Source organism: Bos mutus, chromosome 11, assembly GCF_027580195.1.
Source record: "Bos mutus isolate GX-2022 chromosome 11, NWIPB_WYAK_1.1, whole genome shotgun sequence".
Classification (NCBI taxonomy): Eukaryota; Metazoa; Chordata; class Mammalia; order Artiodactyla; family Bovidae; genus Bos; species Bos mutus.
Window position 1 is genome coordinate 18,919,970 of NC_091627.1, and position 23,644 is coordinate 18,943,613.

At 43.1% G+C, this 23,644-nt stretch overlaps 1 protein-coding gene across 1 annotated transcript in view; it reads right to left on the reverse strand.

The window, feature by feature from the left end:
- The window catches only part of ADAM17 (ADAM metallopeptidase domain 17), a 44,302-nt gene extending 25,242 nt beyond the window's left edge, over nucleotides 1-19,060 (reverse strand). Inside the window, 4 exon segments of the mRNA XM_005905509.3 lie at nucleotides 1,751-1,839; nucleotides 2,717-2,847; nucleotides 4,097-4,229; nucleotides 18,716-19,060. Of these exon segments, the coding sequence (XP_005905571.2) occupies nucleotides 1,751-1,839; nucleotides 2,717-2,847; nucleotides 4,097-4,229; nucleotides 18,716-18,806 (444 nt within the window). The 5' untranslated portion in view covers nucleotides 18,807-19,060.
- Nucleotides 19,061-23,644: the final 4,584 nt, after the last annotated feature.

Genomic DNA, 23,644 nt, shown 5'->3' on the forward strand with positions numbered 1-23,644 from the left:
CATACCCAAGAGCAATGAAAACATAAGCTCACATAAAAACCTGTTCAAAAATGTTCATAGCAGGATTAGTCATAACAGCCAAATAGTAGACACAATGCAAATACCCAACTGATGAATCAATAAACAAAATGTGGTATATCCAAACAATGGAATATTATTTGGCAATAAAGAGAAATGGTGTACTTGACACATGCTATAAGATGAATGAACGTCAAAAACATTCTAAATGAAAGTAGCCAGACACCAAAAGATCACATGTTGTGTGATTCCATTTATATGGGTTGACCAAGCAAATCTAAGGAAACAAAAAGACAAATATAAACAGACAGAGAATAGATTAGTGATTTCCTAGAGCTGGCAGAGTTGGGGGTGGGAAGCAGACAGCGAACTTCTAAGTGAATAATAAACCACTTGATCACTTTAAAAATCACTAATCTCATGCTAAAGTCCTTCAACAAACCTGATGAGTTTACTTTTAAGTGACCATTTCACAGGAAAATGTTAATTATGATCATTTTTGTACTTGGTGAAACAGAGACGAATGAATAAAAACAGAATTCCTAACTGTCCCAAAGGGAATTATTTGGAAAAGTGAGGAATCTGAGAAAATTTAACTTGGATGTTAGGGCTTCCCTGGTGGCTCAACAATAAAGAATCCTCCTGCAATTCAGGAGACCACCTGTGATGCAGGAGACATGGGTTCAAGCCCTCGGTCAGAAGATCCCCTGGAGAAGGAAATGGCAACCCACTCCAGTATTCCTGCCTGAGAAATCTCATGGATAGAGGAGCCTGGCAGGCTACAGTCCAGGGGGTCAAAAGAGTCAGACACAACTGACTGACTAACCACCATCACCAACTTGGGTCCTAAATGCACACATTTTTGGACTAAGAAAAGATGATCTTAAGGAAATAAGCAAACATGTGCATTGTGGCAGAAACAATGCTCTGAAACACTCCCCCCACTGTTTATCTTTCTGAGCACAGGAGGTTAGCTTTTCCAGCCTCTTCTGTAGGCAGATCAGAGACAAGAGTTTTGGAACGTGGGCAGAAGTGACGCAGGCCACTTCTAAGCCTGGCCCATAAAATTCCCCTGTGGAATTCTCCAGCTGTTTCCCTTCTGTGGCAACCTCAGAGAACATGTGTTCATGTTCCAGAGTATTCTCTAGAGACGCAGAAAACACTTCAATCCACAAATCAGAAGCAAACGGTTTGTTTTCTGGACCGGTATCTGACATGCAGTGATGTGTCTCACACAAACGTGGCTCCTTTGGGCTTGGTTTCAACTGCTAGGGTTTCAATGAAAGAGTGGTCAGAGCCTGAGTGTCTTATAGCTTCATCTTTTAACTTCTCAGACTATGAACTGTCATCTTTTATTGACCACGTACTTCTACAGCATCTAGGAAAGAGATTTCCCTTTCATCTTTGAGAAGCTTTACCTTTTGGAGATTATTAAGAGAAAGAATAAAGAAAAGAGGAGGGAAAGAAACTTTCCTCGTCTATTATCCATCCCACATGTGACTTTCTCTCAATTGTTGTACTTAAAAATACAGAGTGCGTCCTATGACAGTATCTTAGATAAGTTTTTTAAAAGTTTTTCATCTATTTTTCTGGTCTTAAAAAAAATAAAATTTAAATACAAGGAAAAAAGAAGTGTAATTAAAGACCTTTTTCTTCCTGAAACAACTGTGAAATGGCTTTCTAAAAATAAGAGACATATGCTCCTTGAAAAAAAATTGACAAGCAGACTTACCTCTATATTATATTCTGCCCCATCTGTGTTGATTCTTATTGTAATATCATCATCTCCAATGTGTGCCAGAACCCTAGAGTCAGGCTCACCTTAAAAAAAAAAAACAGCCATTATTTTAAAAAATTTAAGCCAAAAAAACTATGCACTACTGTCGATAAAAATCAACCACACCCTTCTACAGTGTGTAATGCGCCCAGGCACCATGGAGATCTAAGGAAGACAGGCCCAGAAAGTGGGTGGGTATTCTCACTCCCGAGGAGGAATCTCAACTCTAGTCATCTGAAACTGGCCTCTTTCCCTCAGGTCTCCTATGAGAATTATCTAGAGTGTGTTACAAAACAAAAGAAAGTACAAATTTTCTTCTGGAATAACTTTACCTACTCTGGGGTAAGACAGAGGAGGCAGAAAACATGATCTAGAATATACAGGTTTGGAACTATACTTTTTGAGTATTTTAGGGCCATTTTTTTTTCTTATTGCAGAAAAATTTTCCAGAAGTAAACTGCAATTGCTTGTTTAATATAATTTATTAAATAAATACATGATAAAAGGTAAAATAATTGATCTATGATCCCATCTTCCTTGTTTACAATCTCGTAAGGGAAGTCTACAGTCCTTCCCTGGAGACAAAAGGAGGTTAAATTCCTATGACTTAAGAGGAACTCTACTGTACGATCAAAATACCCAATCAGTAATGACATGCTGGATAATATCCATTTCCTCCTGTTTGCATGCTTCTGTTTCCAGATTTACAAAGCTCAAATAAAAGAGACAAACAATAGAACTTCTTTGCCACCCCATTCTCCTCCCCTCAAAAAAGAAACTACAACTCTAGTTTAATCTGGACACCCAACCTCCCAGCAGTGGTAGCAGTGTTAGTCACTCAGTCATGTCCAACTCCTTGTGACCCCACGGACTGTAGCCCTCCAGGCTCCTCTGTCCATACACAAATGAACACCTACTCACCAACCACGTGTCCGCTAAAGAAGTCCTGCCATTTGACGGGGTACTCCCTTTCATCTTTCCCATCTACCACCACGACTTTGAAATTTTTGGAAAAGCGTTCAGTACTTGATGTCAGGTATAATTTAAAATGCCTAAAGAAAGAATGCATCTCAACTTGAAGCACATAAACATGGCAACATCAATAAGCACTTATAACATGTACACTCTGACCCAATACAGTAATTCACCTTTTAGGAATGTATTCTAAAAGGATACCTAGACAAAGTATATTTATAAAGATATTCCCTGGAGCACTGTTTGTTATACAGGGGGGAAAATCACTTTGACTAAACAATATCCATCTGCAAGGTACTAAAAACAGGAATATTTATGCAGCTGTTAAAAATGAGGTAAATCTATGCTATCCATATCACCTACACATACATAGATCTATATGCAAAAAATACTCATTAAAATCTTTTGGAAGTTTATAAGGAAACTTGCTGGGTCTGGGAAGTGTAACAGAATTAGAAGTAAAAACCTCTTATACTTGCTGTCTGGATTTTTAGGGAGTGGGGGCCCCAAGCCCTAAGAGATCTTAGTTCCCCCACCAGGGACTGAACCCTCACCCCTGCAGTGGAGGCCTGGAGTATTAACCACTGGACTATCAGGGACACCCCTCTGTAGTTTTTTTTAAAGCTAGGTACATATATTAGTTTAAAATACTTGTTGGAGAAGGCCTATCCCATGTATAAAGAAAAAGTCAGCCCATTTATATCCCCCTGATGTTTGTTTTTTGATATGAATAAAACTCTAAAAAGACTTTGGAAAGAGGCCTGTAATTATCTAACAAATTTACATCTGCAAAACATGAGATATTAAAATTAATGACCAAATAGACCACACATCTATCCATGTATGCTATGACATAAGAGCAATTCAATGAGGAGAGAGCACTGAATTGTAGACCCAGCTCACCACTAGGCTGTGAGCTAAATAAATCCTTTATCTCTAAAGCTCAGTGTCTTCATATATAAAATGAAGACAGTACTCAGTATAAGGCTGACAATTCTAAAGCAGCACCAAAGTATTACAACCATTCAATTAATTAAAATTCTTTGTCAAAATTCCAAAAAATAAATTATACCATCATTAAACAATAATAAACAACCATCATTAACACTTTTGGAACACACATTTAATTTTTAAAAAATAGTCATTAGTATGAATTTTAGAATAAGCAATACATTATTACAAGAAGCAGGACAAACTATAATTATACTAATCACAAATCTTTACAATGTAACTTTCTAAGATTTAATTAGACACTCCAATTTTTCTGCTTTTACCAAACCAAGTACCCCACTGCCCCAACATTATTTTATGAATACTTGAAATTACCTTTTCAAGGCTGAAAAAGTCAGTAGTGTTTCTAAGTGTGTCGAGGCCTGCAGCTCCCTTTTTCTCACAGAGTGCTGCTGGATATTGGATAAGCAGAGGATATCGTAGTCTGAGAGCAAAGAATCAAGCTTTTCTGAAATAAAGGTAAAAAGATTATTAACACTGAAACCTACAAATCAATTGTAGTATCATTAAAACGAGAGTCAAACAACAAACTCTTCCTGATGTAATGTCCCAGTAGTATCAAAGTATTCTTATCAAACACACACACACACACACACCCCTGAATCTAATTAAGAGCAAACTTACAGTTTTTAAGACAAAAAGGGATTAGAGGTTGCCAAATTAAATAACCACCTTAGGAAGTCACCAGCCACACCCAGAATATTCCATTCCTGCAAAACAAATGACCCAATTTTTCCAGGAAACAAACGGCATGAGAAAGAAGGGAGGGGTGCAGACAGAAGAGACTTGAGAAACAGGAAGCGAGTAGAGATGTGAGCCTTTCGGGTTCCCAGGTCAAACTGAGTGGGCTCTGGAAAGAGACCTGGGACACGTGAACGTGAGTCCATGTCCATGTCCTGATAATTTTAATACCTCAGAGAGTATCACAGTATGCAATGAACTAACTTCTAAATTCAAGGCATTTATGGCTATATGTTCAGAATTTCTAAGAACAAGGCTGCCTACGTGACCTGCCCACTGCCCACCTGGGCAACATCAATTCCTTACCACTTGATGTAAAGTAACAATGAGCAACAAATGTACCAGTGGTCTGGGCAAACCAAACTGGAAAAGCAAATCTTTTATAGAAAAAAACATATTCCAAATTAGAAAGCAAAACAGTGGTGATATCTCTATCACTGTGCCCTCAACAGACGCAGAAAAGCATCCCACGGGACACCAAGAAGTGCAGTGCTAAGACCAAACGAATCCCTAAGAAAAGAAATCTACCACTTTTTCACCAGACTGACTTGGAACCCAAGAAAAGCAAAGCTGCACTGCCGCAAAGGCAGAACAAGACTGAAAGTTCCTGTAAACACTGTAGGTGGAAGTCACTTTATCAACAGCAACTCTGCTGTCTCTCCCACAGTCAGGAAGGTTTCTGGAAGACACTTTCAGTGACTTAAGTTTCTGTAAAAACTGTCTAAAAATACTTGAGCCGATGTTTCCTTTCCTCTCAACAACTATCACTGCAGAAGCAACGGTATTCAAAATCATTCCAGTGGACTTAGAATGTCCTCAAAATAGAGCAGCAGGAGCTTAAAATACAAGTCTGTTGCTGCTGCAGTTAAAAATGCTCACAAAACCATTTTTAAAAGAATCTACCCTACACTTTTCTCCATCCTCTTCTCCTAAATACCCTCAACTGGTTCTTTCATCCATTCATTCACTATGAGCCAACCACTGGTCTAAGGGCTAAGATACAGCATTCAACGAGCAAAGTCCTTGCCTACAGCAGTGGGAGAGACAGACAACACTCAAAAACACCCACGCCAGTGCTGTGGGCATGAGTGGGGAGCAGAGGCAGACAGCAGGGAGGGCCAGTGTCCAGAGTGGCCGAAGAAGGGAAAACGCCTCCCTCTCACATGGTATTCAAGCAAACCTGCGGAGGCACACTGCTATGTAGGCAAAGGAGATTTAATCAAAGTCCATTCAAGGCTCTAACTCAAGATTAAAGGGGTAGCAAATTTCACACTCATTGGGTACCACCCATTTTTTGTTAACAAAAATTTGCCTTTTAATTTTATTCCAGAGGAAAGCTGTTTCAGAAGGCGTAGATCTCCTTTATGCCAATGGATGGTTACTGGTGACTTGACCTTGCTAATTATAATGCTTACAGGCACAATGAAAAACCTTCAAGAAGCTTGTCATTTATTCAACAATTTGAGTGTTTTGTCTCCTACAAGACTCCATACTAGGCATTTCACGTTATCTTCACAAACATCCTTCGGATATTTCCCTACCTTACACATGAAGAAACAGATTCAGAGAGAAGAGTATCACAGAGCTAACACAGCACAGTACAAGGATTTGAACTGGGTCCTGTCTGGCTGAAAACCTCAACCTTTATTGATTTCAACTTTGAAACTGTTTAAAAATAGCCTAGCTCTTCCTGGACCCTCCACTTCTTGGCCGCCTCCTTTCTGATGTGTCAATCAAACACGATTCTGCCTCCCTCTGAATTCTGCAGCCTTTTGTTTACACCTCTCTTCTGCATTTTTGAGTTATATTTGTCTTACCTCACAAATAGACTGTAAGACGGCCAAAAGTGAGCTCCGTTTTAAAATCACAGTATCCTTACCTCACGACACCTGGCACAGAACCCTGAACAAAACAGCGTTCCCACGTTCCCAAATTGCACAAATTCTCAATGCTGAGATGCTGACACAATCCTTTAGCCCTTCAACTTCCTTGATACAGGTTGGTACATGGACTGAGTTTCACTCAAGATCATAATCACTCCTACTGACTGGAATACTAGAGTTTTATTGTCAACGATACAGGCTAGTTGTTCTCAGAGTGTGCTCCCCACAACCAGTACCACCTGGGAATCTGTTTTCTCCTCAGTTCTCCACAATCGGAAATTCTAGGCAAAGGGCCCAGAATTAAGGTGCTTAAGGTGCCTTCCAGGTGATGCTGACGTTCACTCCAGTCTGAGAACCACTGAACTAGGCAACTAAGGAACAACTCAAAGTGAAGGGAAAAATCTTCAAGCGCAAAGATGTTCACTGTTCAGTCTTGGTTAGTTTTAAGAACAAAAAACTGGAAACAAACTAAGTACCTGGCAAACAGAGAAGTGACAGCACTTCCTAATGACAAAGAAAAGAAATCTGCAACCATTTAAAAGCTGTCAATAACAGATTTTAAGAACATAAGAAAATACTTATGCTATAATATTAAACAAACAAAGGTAGATTTTAAAATCTATTCACATTGCATGACCTTAACTATGTACAAAAATAGGGCTAGGAAAAAAATAAGAGCAAGACAGTAACATCACTGGTTATCTTTAGGTATTTTTCTATAATAAGCACTTTTAAAAGGGAATTAGCTAAAGCATGTTAAAGTACTTAACTAATATGTTTCCACTGTAATTTACCCTCTTTTTAACTAGAGATCTCAAACCAGACAGCCTGCAGCCATTACAGACAGACAGCAGACGCCTCTTGTCCTGCACTCTTGAGCTCCTGCTCTTATGCAAGCAGTAACCTCTCAGATGCTCAGTATTTCACTGCACTTCACCAACTTCTGGTGATCCAATTTTCCATAGCTTTTCCAAAAGAATTTCTATTTCCCCCATCCAAATCCAAAAATCTCCAAAAACTTAAATATAAAACATGTAACTTCCTGTGGTAGAGTTTACGACAGTCAATACCAGACAATGCTAAGAGAACGATCTGCTCAGGTCACCTTCATGTTCTCTCTTTCAGAAACTCAACGGCTGCCCAGCACTGTGCACATGAGAACACTTTCCTCGCTTCCTACAAGTTGCTCCAGCAATCACCCTGAACAACCGAGCTTTTCTCATTTCAGCTGCTACAAACAAAAACTGGAAAAAGACACTATTTAAAAAGAGTACAGCATATAATTTATACTGTAGTAATACAGTATACTGAGCTTCCCTGATGGCTCAGTGGTAAAGAATCTGTCTGCCAATGCAGGAGACTTAGATTTGATCAGGAGGATCCCCTGGAGAAGGAAATGACAACCCACTCCAGCATTTGTGCCTGGAAAATTCCAAGGACAGAGGAGGCTGGCGGGATATGGTCCATGGAGTCGAAGAGAGTCAGACATGACTTAGGGACTCAGTTCAGTTCAGTTCAGTAGCTCAGTCGTGTCCGACTCTTTGCAGCCCCATGAATCGCAGCATGCCGGGCCTCCCCGTCCATCACCATCTCCCGGAGTTCACTCAGACTCACGTCCACTGAGGCGGTGATGCCATCCAGCCATCTCATCCTCTGTCATCCCTTCTCCTCCTGCCCTCAATCCCTCCCAGCATCAGAGTCTTTTCCAATGAGTCAACTCTTCGCATGAGGTGGCCAAAGTACTGGAGTTTCAGCTTTAGCATCAGTCCTTCCAAAGAACACCCAGGACTGATCTCCTTTAGAATGGACTGGTTGGATCTCCTTGCAGTCCAAGGGACTCTCAAGAGTCTTCTCCACCACCACAGTTCAAAAGCATCAATTCTTCGGCACTCAGCTTTCTTCACAGTCCAACTCTCACATCCATACATGGCTACTGGAAAAACCATAGCCTTGACTAGACGGACCTTTGTTGGCAAAGTAATGTCTCTGCTTTTTAATATGCTGTCTAGCTTGGTCATAACTTTCCTTCCAAGGAGTAAGCATCTTTTAATTTCATGGCTGCAATCACTATCTGCAGTGATTTTGGAGCCCCCCAAAATAAAGTCTGACACTGTTTCCACTGTTTCCCCATCTATTTGCCATGAAGCCAACTTTTTCACTCTTGTCTTTCACTTTCATCAAGAGGCTTTTTAGTTCCTCTTCACTTTCTGCCATAAAGGTGGTGTCATCTGCATATCTGAGGTTATTGATATTTCTCCCGGCAATCTTGATTCCAGCTTGTGCTTCTTCCAGCCCAGTGTTTCTCATGATGTACTCTGCATAGAAGTTAAATAAGCAGTCTGACAATATACAGCCTTGACATACTCCTTTTGCTATTTGGAGCCAGTCTGTTGTTCTATGTCCAGTTCTAACTGTTGCTTCCTGACCTGCACACAGGTTTCTCAAGAGGCAGGTCAGGTGGTCTGGTATTCCCATCTCTTGAAGAATTTTCCACAGTTTATTGTGATCCACACAGTCAAAGGCTTTGGCACAGTCAATAAAGCAGAAATAGATGTTTTTCTGGAACTCTCTTGCTTTTTCCATCATCCAGCGGATGTTGGCAATTTGATCTCTGGTTCCTCTGCCTTTTCTAAAACCAGCTTAAACATCTGGTTCCTCTGCTTTTTCTAAAACCAGCTTGAACATCTGGAAGTTCACGGTTCACATATTGCTGAAGCCTGGCTTGGAGAATTTTGAGCATTACTTTACTAGCATGTGAGATGAATGCAATTGTGTGGTAGTGTGAGCATTCTTTGGCATTGCCTTTCTTTGGGATTGGAATGAAAACGGACCTTTTCCAGTCCTGTGGCCACTGCTGAGTCTTCCAAATTTGCTGGCATATTGAGTGCAACACTTTCACGGCATCATCTTTCAGGATTTGAAATAGCTCAACTGGAATTCCATCACCTCCACTAGCTTTCTTCGTAGTGATATTTTCTAAGGCCCACTTGACTTCACATTCCAAGGTGTCTGGCTCTAGGTGAATGATCACACCATCGTGATTATCTTAGATGTGAAGATCTTTTTTGTACAGTTCTTCTGTGTATTCTTGCCACCTCTTTTTAATATCTTCTGCTTCTGTTAGGTCCATACCATTTCTGTCCTTTACTGAGCCCAGCTTTGCATGAAATGTTCCCTTGGTATCTCTAATTTTCTTGAAGAGATTTCTAGTCTTTCCCATTCTGTTGGTTTCCTCAATTTCTTTGCATTGATCGCTGAGAAAGGCTTTCTTCTCTCTTCTTGCTATTCTTTAGAACTCTGCATTCAGATGCTTATATCTTTCCTTTTCTCTATTGCTTTTCTCTTCTTTTCACAGCTGTTTGTTAACGCCTCCCCAGACGGCCATTTTGCTTTTTTGCATTTCTTTTCCATGGGGATGGTCTTGATCCCTGTCTTCTGTACAATGTCACGAACCTCAGTCCATAGTTCATCAGGCACTCTATCTATCAGATCTAGGCCCTTAAATTCTATTTCTCACTTCCACTGTATAATCATAAGGGATTTGACTTAGATCATACCTGAATGGTCTAGTGGTTTTCCCTACTTTCTTCAATTTAAGTCTGATTTTGGCAATAAGGAGTTCATGATCTGAGCCACAGTCAGCTCCCGGTCTTGTTTTTGCTGACTGCATAGAGCTTCTCCATCTTTGGCTGCAAAGAATATAATCAATCTGATTTCGGTGTTGACCATCTGGAGATGTCCATGTGTAGAGTCTTCTCTTGTGTTGTTGGAAGAGGGTGTTTGCTATGACCAGTGCATTTTCTTGGCAAAACTCTATTAGCCTTTGCCCTGCTTCATTCGGTATTCCAAAGCCAAATTTGCCTGTTACTCCACAATACAGTGCGCTATTCAAGAGTACTGCATCATTTAGGATCTCCTCCCAAACCTCTCAGCTCTCCGCCCACATGTTAGTTTCCCTCACTTGGCCTCTTCTGCCTAGTCCTCCTTAGGGATCTGACTCTCACTCCTTTTTAAGGTCTTCCACCCCCACCCCTTTCTTACAAACACATCCTGCATGTACTCCTCCCCTTTCCACCAGACCTGACCTACTCATTTACTCAACAAATATTTTACTGAAAACCTCCCACCTTCCAAGCACTAGGGATATTAATGGAGAGAAAGAAGATATATTTCCAATATTGTGACTTTGGGAGAAACAGCATGATACCCGCCCCCCTCCCCCGCCCCCCCCCCAAAAAAAGATAAAGTACTTCACAAGTCTAGGGAGAGGAAACTGCAAGAAGTTATAGAAGGACACAGAGGGAGCATGACCTGTGTGGCAAGCCATGGATGCTTCCCCAGAGAACAGCACTGAAGTTAAAACCAAAAGGAGGAGGCGGCGGCCAAGAGAAGAAAAGGACAGGGTTCTCAGTGAGGGCATATCTATGCTGAGGTCCACAAGAAATACAGAACATCATACACTCAGAGACCTGAAAGCAAGTCAGGGAGGCTGGAGGGCAGATTGGCAGGGAGAATATGAACAGGTGGGAGGCTGGAGAGGCAGGCAGAGGTCTGGTCAGGGAACTGAATTAAGGACACAGGACTTTGGACAAGGGCAACAGGTATCAATTGGAAATTTCATCCTGACTGTGAAACCAAATCCTCTAAAACAAAGTTCTCTTGCTGAGCTTATGATCAACCTCTCTATCCAAAACTTAACCTCTCTATCCAAAACTTAGGACTGAAACCAAGCAGGACCCTCCCAGGTACAAAAGCCTTTCTGTCTCCTGTTGTTTGTAGAAAAGGCTTTAGCCTCCCAAGCATTCCCTGAGTTCCAAACGGCAGATTCAGGCAATTACTAATTAGAGAAGTAAGGGACTGCAGAAACAAAGAAAAAGCAGTCAAGAAACAATAGAGTCCAAGTTCCTCCTCCAGGGATATACAGAACAAAATGACACAAACCCCTGAGTTGTTCTGCAGGAACTAGGACACCTCCCCCTTCCCCGGTGACGACAAGCTGACCACCAGAACGCAGACCCGACTGGTTGGAACCAGAAGGCTGAAGATCAAGACTCAGGAAACACCACCCTGTTGCCTCACCACCAACCAATCGAAAGGTCATGCTCCCTGCAACACTCACCCCAAACGTTACCTTTAAAAACCACGGGCAGCCAAGAAGATGGATCTGAGACAAGCCTACATCTCCCATCTTCTCCACTGGTGCCCTCCCAATCAATAAACCTTTTTCAGCTTCAAACTCAGACATTTCCATTTGTTGGGCCTCACTGTGCGTCAGGCACATGAACCTGGGTTCAAAAACAACTGCAGTGACTCTTTGCAAACCCATGGACTGTACCGTCCATCGAATTCTCCAGGCCAGAACACTGGAGTGGGTAGTCTTTCCCTTCTCCAGGGGATCTTCCCAACCCAGGGATGGAACCAGGTCTCCCACGTTGCAGGCATATTCTTTAATTCCCTGAGATTCAGATTCCCTGAGCTACCAGGGAAACCCTGAACGGGCTAGAGGAGGACAAATCTGCAGTCTGGGAAATCAGCTAGTAAGCTGCTGAGCAATCTGGGTAGAGATCACTAGCTGACCCTCAAGCTTCTCACTTGGATATCTGGGTAGACAGTGGCACCATATACACTGATATTACAAAAAAGAAAACACAACTGGGAGCAGGTTTGGGGAAGGGATTTGTTAAAAAGAAAACACAAGCCTATGATACCAAATCAGGCTTAATACCTAACCTAACTGTAGTTTCAATCTTCACCAGAAAAGTAATCTTAAGCAACAAGTTTGGAATTGCCTGGTCAGCACGAAGGAGGTAATGCGTCAAATGGGCCCCTTCATCCCACAGAGAAAGAAGAGATATTCCACATGATAAAATCCTTGCCAGTTCCCTTCCCCCCTAAAAAGATGATGTCTTGGCCTAAAATTCTTTCACTCACAGCACCCGTGTCCCATCCTTCTTCCTATCCAAAGCTTCCATTTGGTCCAGACCCTCAGAGAACCCTTCCAGCTGCTGGCAGACATACTGCCAATGCATAAAGTGCCTCGCCAAGCCAATTAGATCTTCAAATTTACTTGGCTGAATTTTGTTTTTAACAGGTTGACATAAGGGGACAAGTGGATGCTGAAAGATTCTGAAGTTCTATACTACATCTTGTTCCTTTATATACAGTCTGCAATTATTCATTTACATAGAACTTTTTTGAATTAAGTCGTCATATGTTTGCAGTTGCATCACTGAAAATTCAGTGATTTTAGGCAGGAAAAGAGTAAATTTGTTAGTCTATGATGTTCAAAATCAATATCAGTGATAAAAAACAGCTGATACTTTCTTCTTTATGTTCTCAAAGAATACAGAGAAAGCTGCACCTTAAGGTCCGCAACAAACCAGCTTTCTGGATCCAGAAATGGAGTGGCCCACGGGTTTGATAAACCTTCCACCTTTCCCTCAAACCTGAATTGTTGTATCTTCAGGATATGCTTTTATGGCCACTGACTTTGGTACAATGACATAAAACATACCCTTATATCATTCATCATGTCCAAAGTCAAGTTTTTAAAGTAAAACTGATTTTCGAAAAAAAAAAAAATTTTTTAACATCAGACATTTTGTTTTGGGGTATAGCTGATTAACAATGTTGTGGTAGTCAGGTTAACAGCAAGGGGACTCAGCCACACATATTACATGTATCCGTTCTCCCCAAACCCCCTCCCATCCAGGCTGGCATATAAAAATGAACAGAGTTCCATGTGCAACACAATAGGTCTTTGTTGGTTATCCATTTTAAGTATAGCAGTGTGTAGAAAATCCTCCCAAAGTCCCTAACTATCCCTTCCCCCTGGCAACCATAAAGTTCATTTTCTAAGTCTGTGAGTCTATTAAATTTATTTTTAAACAATGAAGTGTTAGAAGAATCTGGAAACATCTGTGAACTTTTTACTTGATTTCTCTTTTCTTTTTGCAATCAACGGCATCTTCCTGGAATTCAGCTTACGGTTGTCATGCAGCGCTGTTGGAGCACTCTGCTCACTCTCCACGACTCTGCTGCACAGAATGAACAGTTCCTCCAAAAGACACAACCAGAGTCATGTCCCCACTTCTCGCACAAGTGGGAAAGGTAAAGCCAGCGCTGCAGTCAAGTGTGTATTTCGCTTGTGCATTAAACACAGGAGACGTGACTGCTCTTCAGTGCTCCTCCAAATATGCAGGACAAGGGAAAGGCCTGGTCACTTTCCAACGAGCCCTAGGCATGGGAGAATCCCTCCTTGGGACTATGGGATAAGCAAAGAAGAACTGGGCTGTCTGCGAGGCAGTGGGCCCCAAAGACTGGGAACTAAAAACTTCATTTTATGGGTTTATACCACTTAGTGGGGATGAAGGGTGAGCTGCCTCAAATAACTCCTTATCAAGAGCCCTTCAACTGGGCTGGGACTAAACCTGGGCCAAGACTCTCCAGCAAGACCAGTCACAGGGAAACTGAGCCAAGGGGAAAGTAAGCCTAGCTCAACGTGTGTTTAGTTGCTCAGTCCTATTCAACTCTTTGTGACCCCACAGGCTCCAGGTCCATGGGATTCTCCAGGCAAGAATACTGTGAGTGGGCAGCCATTCCCTTCCCCAGGGGATCTTCCCAATCCAGGGTATTCCCAAACCCAGGTCTCCCGCATTGTACTTGGATTCTTTACTGTCTGAGCTACCAGAAAAGCCCCTGCCTAAGGGAACCTTGAAAAAACCCTGGATTGATCCCTAAGGCTCTGCAGCTGAAATGGATGCAAATTCATGTTAAGAAATGAGGTTACTTCCACAGTTTGCAACATTGCTGCCTATTCCTGGATTAAATCTTGTCTCCTATTTACATTCTTCTAATCAAATAGATAAGAAATTCTGGACATCTGAAATAAGTGGACATTTGAAGTATCTGTGAATACTCACATGGATACATGAGAGTGGAGCTTCAGAGAATAAGCCTAGGTCAGAGATCTATATTTGGTAGTTATCAGAACAGTCAAATGGTAAGTGAAACCAGGGTAGCAGATGAGACGGTCAAAGCTTACAACTCTTATTCTAAAATCATGGCATCTGGTCTCATCACTTCATGGTAAACAGATGGGGAAAAAGTGGAAAACAGTGGCAGATTTTATTTTCTTGGGTTCCAAAATCACTGTGGATGATGACTGCAGCCATGAAATTAAAAGACGCTTGCTTCTTGGAAGAAAAGCTATGACAAACCTAGACAGCGTATTAAAAAGCAGAGACATCATTTTGCCAACAAAGGTCCGGCTAGTCAAAGCTATGATTTCTCCAGTAGTCGTGTATGGATTGAGAGTTGGACCAAAAGGAGGCTGAGCACTTAAGAATTGATACTTTTGAACTGTGGTGTTGGAGAAGACTCTTCAGAGTCCCATAGACTGCAAGGAGATCAAACCAGTCAATTCTCAAGGAGATCTACTCTGAATATTCACTGGAAGGACAGATACTGAAGCTCCAATGCTCTGGCCACCTGATGTGAAGAGCCAACTCACAGGAAAAGACCCTGATGCTAGAAACGAGGGCAAGAAGAGAAGGGGGCAACAGAGGATGAGATGGTTGGATGACATCATCAACTCAATGGACACTGAGCTTGAGCAAACTCTGGGAGATAGTTAAGGACAGGAAAACCTAGTGTGCTGCATGCAGTTCCTGGGGTTACAAAAAGTCAGACACAACTTAGCAACTGAACAACAACAACTCTTATTAAAAGGCGGGCGGCGGGGGGGGGAAACCACAAGGGACGTAGGGAAGGAATACCCGGCTCCTTGGCTCACTTTAGGACTAAGGGACATATGAGAACACACTTCATTTCACCTCGCTACCTCTATGAAAGTGAAAGTGAAGTCGCTCAGTCATCTCCAACTCTTTGCAACCCCATGGAGAGTGTAGCCTACCAGGCTTCTCCGTCCATGGGATTTTCCAGGCAAGCATACTGGAGTGGGTTGCCATGTCCTTCTCCAACCTCTATGAAGGTCTCCTGTGAAGACTTTTCCTGTCCTTTCCTCCCTCCCTCCCAATCTTCTGACTTTCTTCAAATTATACTTCCAACAGAAAACACTCACCACCTCTCACAAATACAAAACAGTGACGTATCTGATATTCAGCCAACTGGGCCTTGAAAGACACCTACACTTAATGTTCTGGAAAACCCCATGAGGGCCAAAAGGAATTCTCCAGTTTCCCCACCCTGGCTCTCTGCTTAACTCTTCGTTCTATTTTAGAAATAGTTTATCTCTTTCACTAGTACACAGCAAAGCTGTATTACATTTCTCTTCAAGTAAAGTGGGGTGGGCAAGTGTTTCAGTTTCAATAGAATCCATCCTGTAAGCAAAACTTACATCAAAAAAGGAAGTCAGATGTCAAAATATTGAGCAGAATGATGCCATCAATAATGAGAAATGAGCACTGCAAAGTGGAGAATCCTCACACCAATTACCTCAGGGTACACGTTTCAGATACAAACTTTCACCCCTCATCTGTGACAGTATTTTTTTCTTTCCACCCACTATATTCTCTTTTATTAAATGTTACACAGGGTAAACTTTTGAAATCAAAGTGAGACTTATATACCCCAGCTGCAACCTCAACAAGATACCATGACTAGGCTCACATGACTCATAAATTTCCTAAATTATGCAATTCGTAACAGTTCAACTGAAATCATTTTCCACGGTCTATGCAGTACTCCAAAAGCCAGGATTCTATTATATATATATGTATTCTTCAGAAAATGTTGTCAAACCCCTAATCAATATTTAGTACTGTGGTTATACATGGTAACATTTATAGGATAAGAAGGCTGTTAAACAATAAACCACATTCTTTAACTATGAAATTACTCATTGGCCTTGACCAATTCAATCTAAATGCTAGGGCAGAGTTAAGCAACAAATTACATTCAAAGCCATCAAACACATACACACACACACACAAACATTTTTCAGAAGAAAAAATACCCACAAGGCATGTATTTATTGGCATATATTTATCACTAATGGTATGAACCTGACCGGTCACTACACTTTTCTTGAGACTCATCTTTCCTGCCACTTTATTTAAAAAACTAGACATGATCTCCAAGTTTCATTTCAATTCTAACACTAAATGCCTCCATCAGGAATGTCCTTGTTTTCTCTTTTCAGCTACTTAACCTTACAGCCGGGCTCAATATCATCACCTCCTTCAGGGAGCCTTCACTAGCCTTCCCCAGCTAGTTTCAATACCACCTGATGAAAATAATTCCCCACCATAATGTCTTCTAACAGTCTCCTTCATACTCTTCTAGCATTTTCTGCTTAGATCTCTCTATTCCACTAAACCAAAAGCCTTTTGAAGATGGATTTGTCTGATCATTACACTTTCAATGTCACACATATAACCTGCATACAGTATGCGTTCTTCAAACATGCAGTGAATAAATGGCTAAGTCTGTGCATTTTTCTGGCACCAACTGTCTGCACTTTGCCAATAAAAACACAAGGTCAAAAAACAAAAACAAACAAACCCTTAAGATTTGTGACTGTTCCTGAGAATAGACCTAGAAAGCAAGGTTTTCTTAGAAGAAAATATAGATAGTGCAGGTACTATGTGCATTCCTAGGATTCGTGCTACTTAAAGATTCCCACTTGTGAACAAGAGAATGATAACAAAACTGAAAGTTGTATTAGTGGTACAAATATTTGTATTTCAGTTTTGTTATTCCTCTTGTTCACAAGTGGGAAACTTTTAAGTAGCACAAATCCTAGGAATGAATATAATACCTGCACTATCTATATTTTCTTCTTCTTCTTTTTTTAATATTAGGGCTTCTCTGGTAGCTCAGCTAGTAAAGAATCTTCCTGCAATGCAGGAGAGACCTGGGTTTGATCCCTGGGTTGGGAAGACCCCTGGAGACGGGAAAGGCTACCCACTCCAGTATTCTGGCCTGGAGAATTCCACGGACTACTCAATGGGGTCGCAAAGAATCTGACACAACTAAGCAACTTTCACTTTTTTTTTTCATCCTTATGAGTGGATCCTTACCCTCTTCCTCCATTCTGACCACCCCAATTTACCATTTTCCTTCAATCTGTATTAAGTTACCACATCTCAGCACTTCCTACCAGGTTCTCCCTAGCCGGTTATTAAACTAATCAATCACCTGCAACTCATTTTCAATTTGAGATAACCACAAAGCAGTAGTTCAAGTGAGAACACAACACCTTTAATACTTTCCATCAATTACGGTTTTTGTCCATTTAATAAGAAAAAAGGATTGCCAGGTAAAGTAATGCAAATTTTTTACTGGCCATAAAAAAATCTACATAGTGTCTCACTCTGCACAGTATTAAGGCATCATGGTGAGATTTGGAGACCAAAACAACCATGAAAAATCACCGAGGCTACAGCTTCTCACAGTGGGAAAATACAGTCTCATACTTTATTACTAATTAACCAAACTCTCTTACATGTTAACTTTTAACAGAGAACCCTAACGGTCACTGTAAGTTTTCACTAACTTCCACCAAATTTCACATCTCTCAATGTTAGTCCTTTAAAATCCAAGCTCTTCAGAAAATCTAAATAACCCTCTACTTCTAGCCTCAAAACTGATCAAATTGGGGGTCCCTGATCATTTTTGTTTAAAATGACAAGAAGGCGTTCAAAGTAAACGGCATCACGAGCTGACCTAGCAGGTTTAAGAATCTCCAACAAGCAGCTACATTTTAAATAACTACACACACGATGTTAAGATGTTTGCAAAACGCAACTCCAAGAAGAGTTCCCCAGTCACCGCCTTCCAACCAGATTACAGCCTAAGGACCTCCTAGGCAGAAAATCTAGTTCGCTTCCTCAGAGCCGTGGAAGAGATGGGGAGCTCTGGGCCTTCCTATCCTCCTCCAGAATCCTGCCTTTGCTAAGAACAAAATGTAGCTTTGTTTGTTAGCGGGGCAGGACCGGGACCGCATCTCCCTCTCCGAAGACGAGCCGTCACCACTCCCTGCCTTACCGCTTTCCGGAACACACGCCCAAACACAAACTCGAGGAGCAGACCGCTCCCAGGTCCTCAGTCACTAACAGGAGGCCCCCCACCCCACCCCAGGACCCCTTTCCCATTCAGAAAGACAAGCCCAGCTCCTCTCCTTCCCTGACTCCGAGAGCCACACCCCCTTCCTACACCGAAAACTTCGGGAAGCGCCACCGTCGTCCAACACCCTGCCCCCAAACACCTGAGAGATCCCGCTCGCCTGCTCTTCCCCCCAAAAGCTGCGCGTCCCAGGCACCCGGAGCCAACTCCTCTGGGTCCTTACCGAATCGCCGCGGGGATTCCCGCTCGTCAGGAGGTCGCGGCGCCAGCACCAGATGAACCAAGCTGGTGAGCAAGAGGACACGGTGCCTCATGGTCCCGGCCCGGCCACCGGCTCCACCTCTCTGGGGGGCAGCCTTCGCCTGAAGAGGGGGCTCGGGACGCCGCTCACATTGGGAGACGAGGGGATCCGCCCCGGCCGGCCCTTCAAGCTGCTTATTCCTCCCGCGCCGCCTACCGGAAGACTCCAGAGCCGGGCTAGAGGCCCCCAGGAAGTGCAGGCAGAGCTCCCAGAGGCTGGCGCAGCCTGCTTCCGGCCGCCGCCGACCCCCGCACCGCCCACAGCCGGAAGCCCGGCGTCACGCGCGGCATGTCGGGAGGCCCGCGCTCGCTCCGCTCCGCGCCGGCGCGCCGCAGTCTTGCCACCCCCACCCAGTCCCGTCGAGGGTTCCGCCGGCGCCGCCTGTGACGCGCAGTGCGACGTCCTGACTCGACCCAGTGGGGCCGCCTCTCTGTCCCCGGATGACCTCCGCCAGGGACGGGGTCCCTCACGAATGGGCCCGCAGAGGTGCGTCCGGCCGCGTCCCTCGGTCCCACCGCGTCTGAAAGCGATGGCCGTCCGCTTTCGGTTGTGTCCGACTCTTTGCGACTCGATGGGCTGTAGTGCTCCAGGCGCCTCCGTCCATGGGATTCTCCAGGCAAGAATATTGAAATGGGTTGCCGTTTCCTTCTCCAGGGCAATCTTCGCGACCCGGAGATGGAACCCGGGTCTCCCCGGGTTGCAGGCAGACGCTTTACGGTCTGAGCCACCAGGGAAGTCCATCTGAATAGGATCCCTGTTTTCCCTGGTGGCTCAGAATCCGCCTGCCATGAGAGAGACCCGGGTTCGATCCCTGGGTCGGGAAGATTCCCCTGGAGAAGGCAGTGGCTACCCACTCCAGTATTCTAGCCTGGAGAATCCCATGGACAGAGGAGCCTGGCGGGACTGTAGTCCGTGAGGTCGCGAAGACTGAGTGACTTTCCCTCTCACCCTTTTCACTAAGCGAGTTGTAGAACCCTGGGGTCCAGAGCGGACGAGGAGCCCCTGGCCGGGTGTGCTAGGGGTGATGACCCAGTAGCGAAGTGCTGGAGCGAACGAAGGACAACTCCAGGGAGCGGGAGGCCCCCCGCGGCCGTCCCCGCGCCAACTTCTGCGAGATCAGCTTCCCAGTTTCAAACGGGGTGCAGCTTGGCTTTCCGGGCCCCACGTCGGACCAGCCGGGTGTCTTAGGCCTCCGTCCGTTTTAAGGAGAAAGGCTTTTTTTTTTTTTTGTCAAGACGGAAATAAACAGGTGCTTCCTTAATGCAGTTTCTCTTTCGCCCCGCTGTACGTAGAAGGTGTACAAAGAGTTCCATAAAATATACGTTGGACTTAACCCCTCTGCCTGTACAGGTTAGGTTCTAGAATCGTCCAGCTAACTTCTTGAAATTCAACTTGGTGGCCACTTTTTACTTAGATTGGAGATTTGCCAAGACAGTTTGTGTTTTGTTTTGCAAATCCTTTGCATCATTTTAGCTCTAGTTGAGTGTTCATGGTACTTAATAAAACATTCTAACAACGTTGGATGTGAATTGCTGTTTTGGTTCAACTAATGTTTATACGAGTAGGACATAATACATTTTCCACGTAAGAATGAGAAATACAGCCTTTTCTCCATTCACTTCAGTTCAGTCGCTCAGTCGTCTCCGACTCTTTGAGACCCCATGAATCGCAGCACGCCAGGCCTCCCTGTCCATCACCAACTCCCGGAGTTCACTCAGACTCACATCCATCGAGTCGGTGATGCCATCCAGCCATCTCATCCTCTGTCGTCCCCTTTTCCTCCTGCCCCCAATCCCTCCCAGCATCAGAGTCTTTTCCAATGAGTCAACTCTTTGCATGAGGTGGCCAAAGTACGCGAGTTTCAGCTTTAGCATCATTCCTTCCAAAGAACACCCAGGACTGATCTCCTTCAGAATGGACTGGTTGGATCTCCTTGCAGTCCAAGGGACTCAAGAGTCTTCTCCAACACCACAGTTCAAAAGCATCATATGAAATGGTAAAATGTTAGAAATGGAGTGTTATTCCTGTCTGGCCAAGTCTTAAGGCTTGGCCTTAAGATACTCATACTGTGGTTTAAATTTAGGTTCACTGCGACATGCCTCCGTAAAATCTCAGCAGCTTTTCCCAACAGTTATTATCCATAGTAACAAGTTTTGTGCATTTTTGGCATAACTAAATCTGGTGTGATCATCTGAGGTGGAAAATGCCTTCATTAAACATACACACTGATAACATACCTAATCAAAAAGTAAAGCAGAGGTACACCTCTGCCAATTGTACATAATTTTTAAAAGATGAATACCATATAAAATGAGTTGGGTACAGTTCTTTGTACAGTAAGAATATATTTTCTGAGCATCCAGATAGTCTTTTCCAGCTTATAACTTTAACAGATCCTAGATAGCATTGTCTCCTACCCCAGCTCCTGTACTGTGCCTAGATCACAGTACTTAACAGTTTAATAAATGCCATTTTAAAATAGTAAAATTCCTGATTGATTTTATTATTCATATCCAGAAGCCCTACATTTTCAGATAGTCAAACTTTCCAGTAATTTTTCCCATTCACAAATCAGGACCCAAATTATACTTTCCAGTTTGAGGTTTATCTTAAATTTATAAATTGTCCATATAGTTAAGATACAAGAGCACCACATGGGGGAGATAAAGAGCCAGAAGAACAGCTTAAGAGGGATGCACTGGATAGAACCAGAAGTCTGAGCCAGCTATCTTCAAACTTTTATACTCATCCCCAAAAGAATTTTTTTAAAACATATGTACATTTTTAAATCATCAGATCAGATCAGTCGCTCAGTCGTGTCCGACTCTTTGCAACCCCATGAATCGCAGCACGCCAGGCCTCCCTGTCCATCACCAACTCCCAGAGTTCACCCAGACTCATATCCATCAAGTCAGTGATGCCATCCAGCCATCTCATCCTCTGTTGTCCCCTTTTCCTCCTGCCCCCAATCCCTCCCAGCATCAGAGTCTTTTCCAATGAGTCAACTCTTTGCATGAGGTGGCCAAAGTACTAGAGTTTCAGCTTCAGCATCATTCCTTCCAAAGAAATCCCAGGGCTGATCTCCTTCAGAATGGACTGGTTGGATCTCCTTGCAGTCCAAGGGACTCTCAAGAGTCTTCTCTAACACCACAGCTCAAAAGCATCAATTCTTCGGTGCTCAGCCTTCTTCACAGTCCAACTCTCACATCCATACATGACCACAGGAAAAACCATAGCCTTGACTAGACGAACCTTTGTTGGCAAAGTAATGTCTCTGCTTTTGAATATGCTACCTAGGTTGGTCATAACTTTCCTTCCAAGGAGTAAGCGTCTTTTAATTTCATGGCTGCAGTCACCATCTGTAGTGATTTTGGAGCCCAGAAAAATAAAGTCTGACAGTTTCCACTGTTTCCCCATCTATTTCCCATGAAGTGGTGGGACCAGATGCCATGATCTTCGTTTTCTGAATGTTGAGCTTTAAGCCAACTTTTTCACTCTCCACTTTCACTTTCATCAAGAGGCTTTTGAGTTCCTCTTTACTTTCTGCCATAAGGATGGTGTCATCTGCATATCTGAGGTTATTGATATTTCTCCCGGCAATCTTGATTCCAGCTTGTGTTTCTTCCAGTCCAGCGTTTCTCATGATGTACTCTGCATAGAAGTCAAATAAGCGGGGTGACAATATACAGCCTTGACGAACTCCTTTTCCTATTTGGAACCAGTCTGTTGTTCCATGTCCAGTTCTGACTGTTGCTTCCTGACCTGCATACAGATTTCTCAAGAGGCAGATCAGGTGTTCTGGTATTCCCATCTCTTTCAGAATTTTCCACAGTTTATTGTGATCCATAGTCAAAGGCTTTGGCATAGTCAATAAAGCAGAAATCTTAAGCAATGGCAAAGGATGAAATTTCCAGCATAGTGTAGATACTAGCATTTAAAATTAAAGCTGTTAGGTTTAAATGTACCCAATGGAATATAAATACCTGACAGATTTGAAAGTCACTATCATGGCCGAGAGGAGCTACTCCACATTCAAGGTCAGGAGGGGCGGCGGTGAGGAGATACCCTTCGTCCAAGGTAAGGAGCAGCGGCTGCGCTTTGCTGGAGCAGCCGTGAAGAGATACCCCACATCCAAGGTAAGAAACCCAAGTAAGACAGTAGGTGTTGCAAGAGGGCATCAGAGGGCAGACACACTGAAACCATAATCACAGAAAACTTGTCAATCTAATCACACTAGGACCACAGCCTTGTCTAACTCAATGAAACTAAGCCATGCTGTGTGGGGCCACCCAAGACGGGCGGGTCATGGTGGAGAGGTCTGATAGAATGTGGTCCACTGGAGAAGGGAATGGCAAACCACTTCAGTATTCTTGCCTTGAGAACCCCATGAACAGTATGAAAAGGCAAAATGATAGGATACTGAAAGAGGAACTGCCCAGGTCGGTAGGTGCCCAATATGCTACAGGAGATCAGTGGAGAAATAACTCCAGAAAGAATGAAAGGATGGAGCCAAAGCAAAAACAATATCCAGTTGTGGATGTGACTGGTGACAGAAGCAAGGTCTGATGCTGTAAACAGCAATATTGCATAGGAACCTGGAATGTTAGGTCCATGAATCAAGGCAAATTCAAAGTGGTCAAACAGGAGATGGCAAGAGTGAACATCGACATTCTAGGAATCAGCGAACTAAAATGGACTGGAATGGGTGAATTTAACTCAGATGACCATTATCTCTACTGCAGGCAGGAATCCTTTAAAAGAAATGGAGTAGCCATCATGGTCAACAAAAGAATCCGAAATGCAGTACTTGGATGCAATCTCGAAAACGACAGAATGATCTCTGTTCGTCTC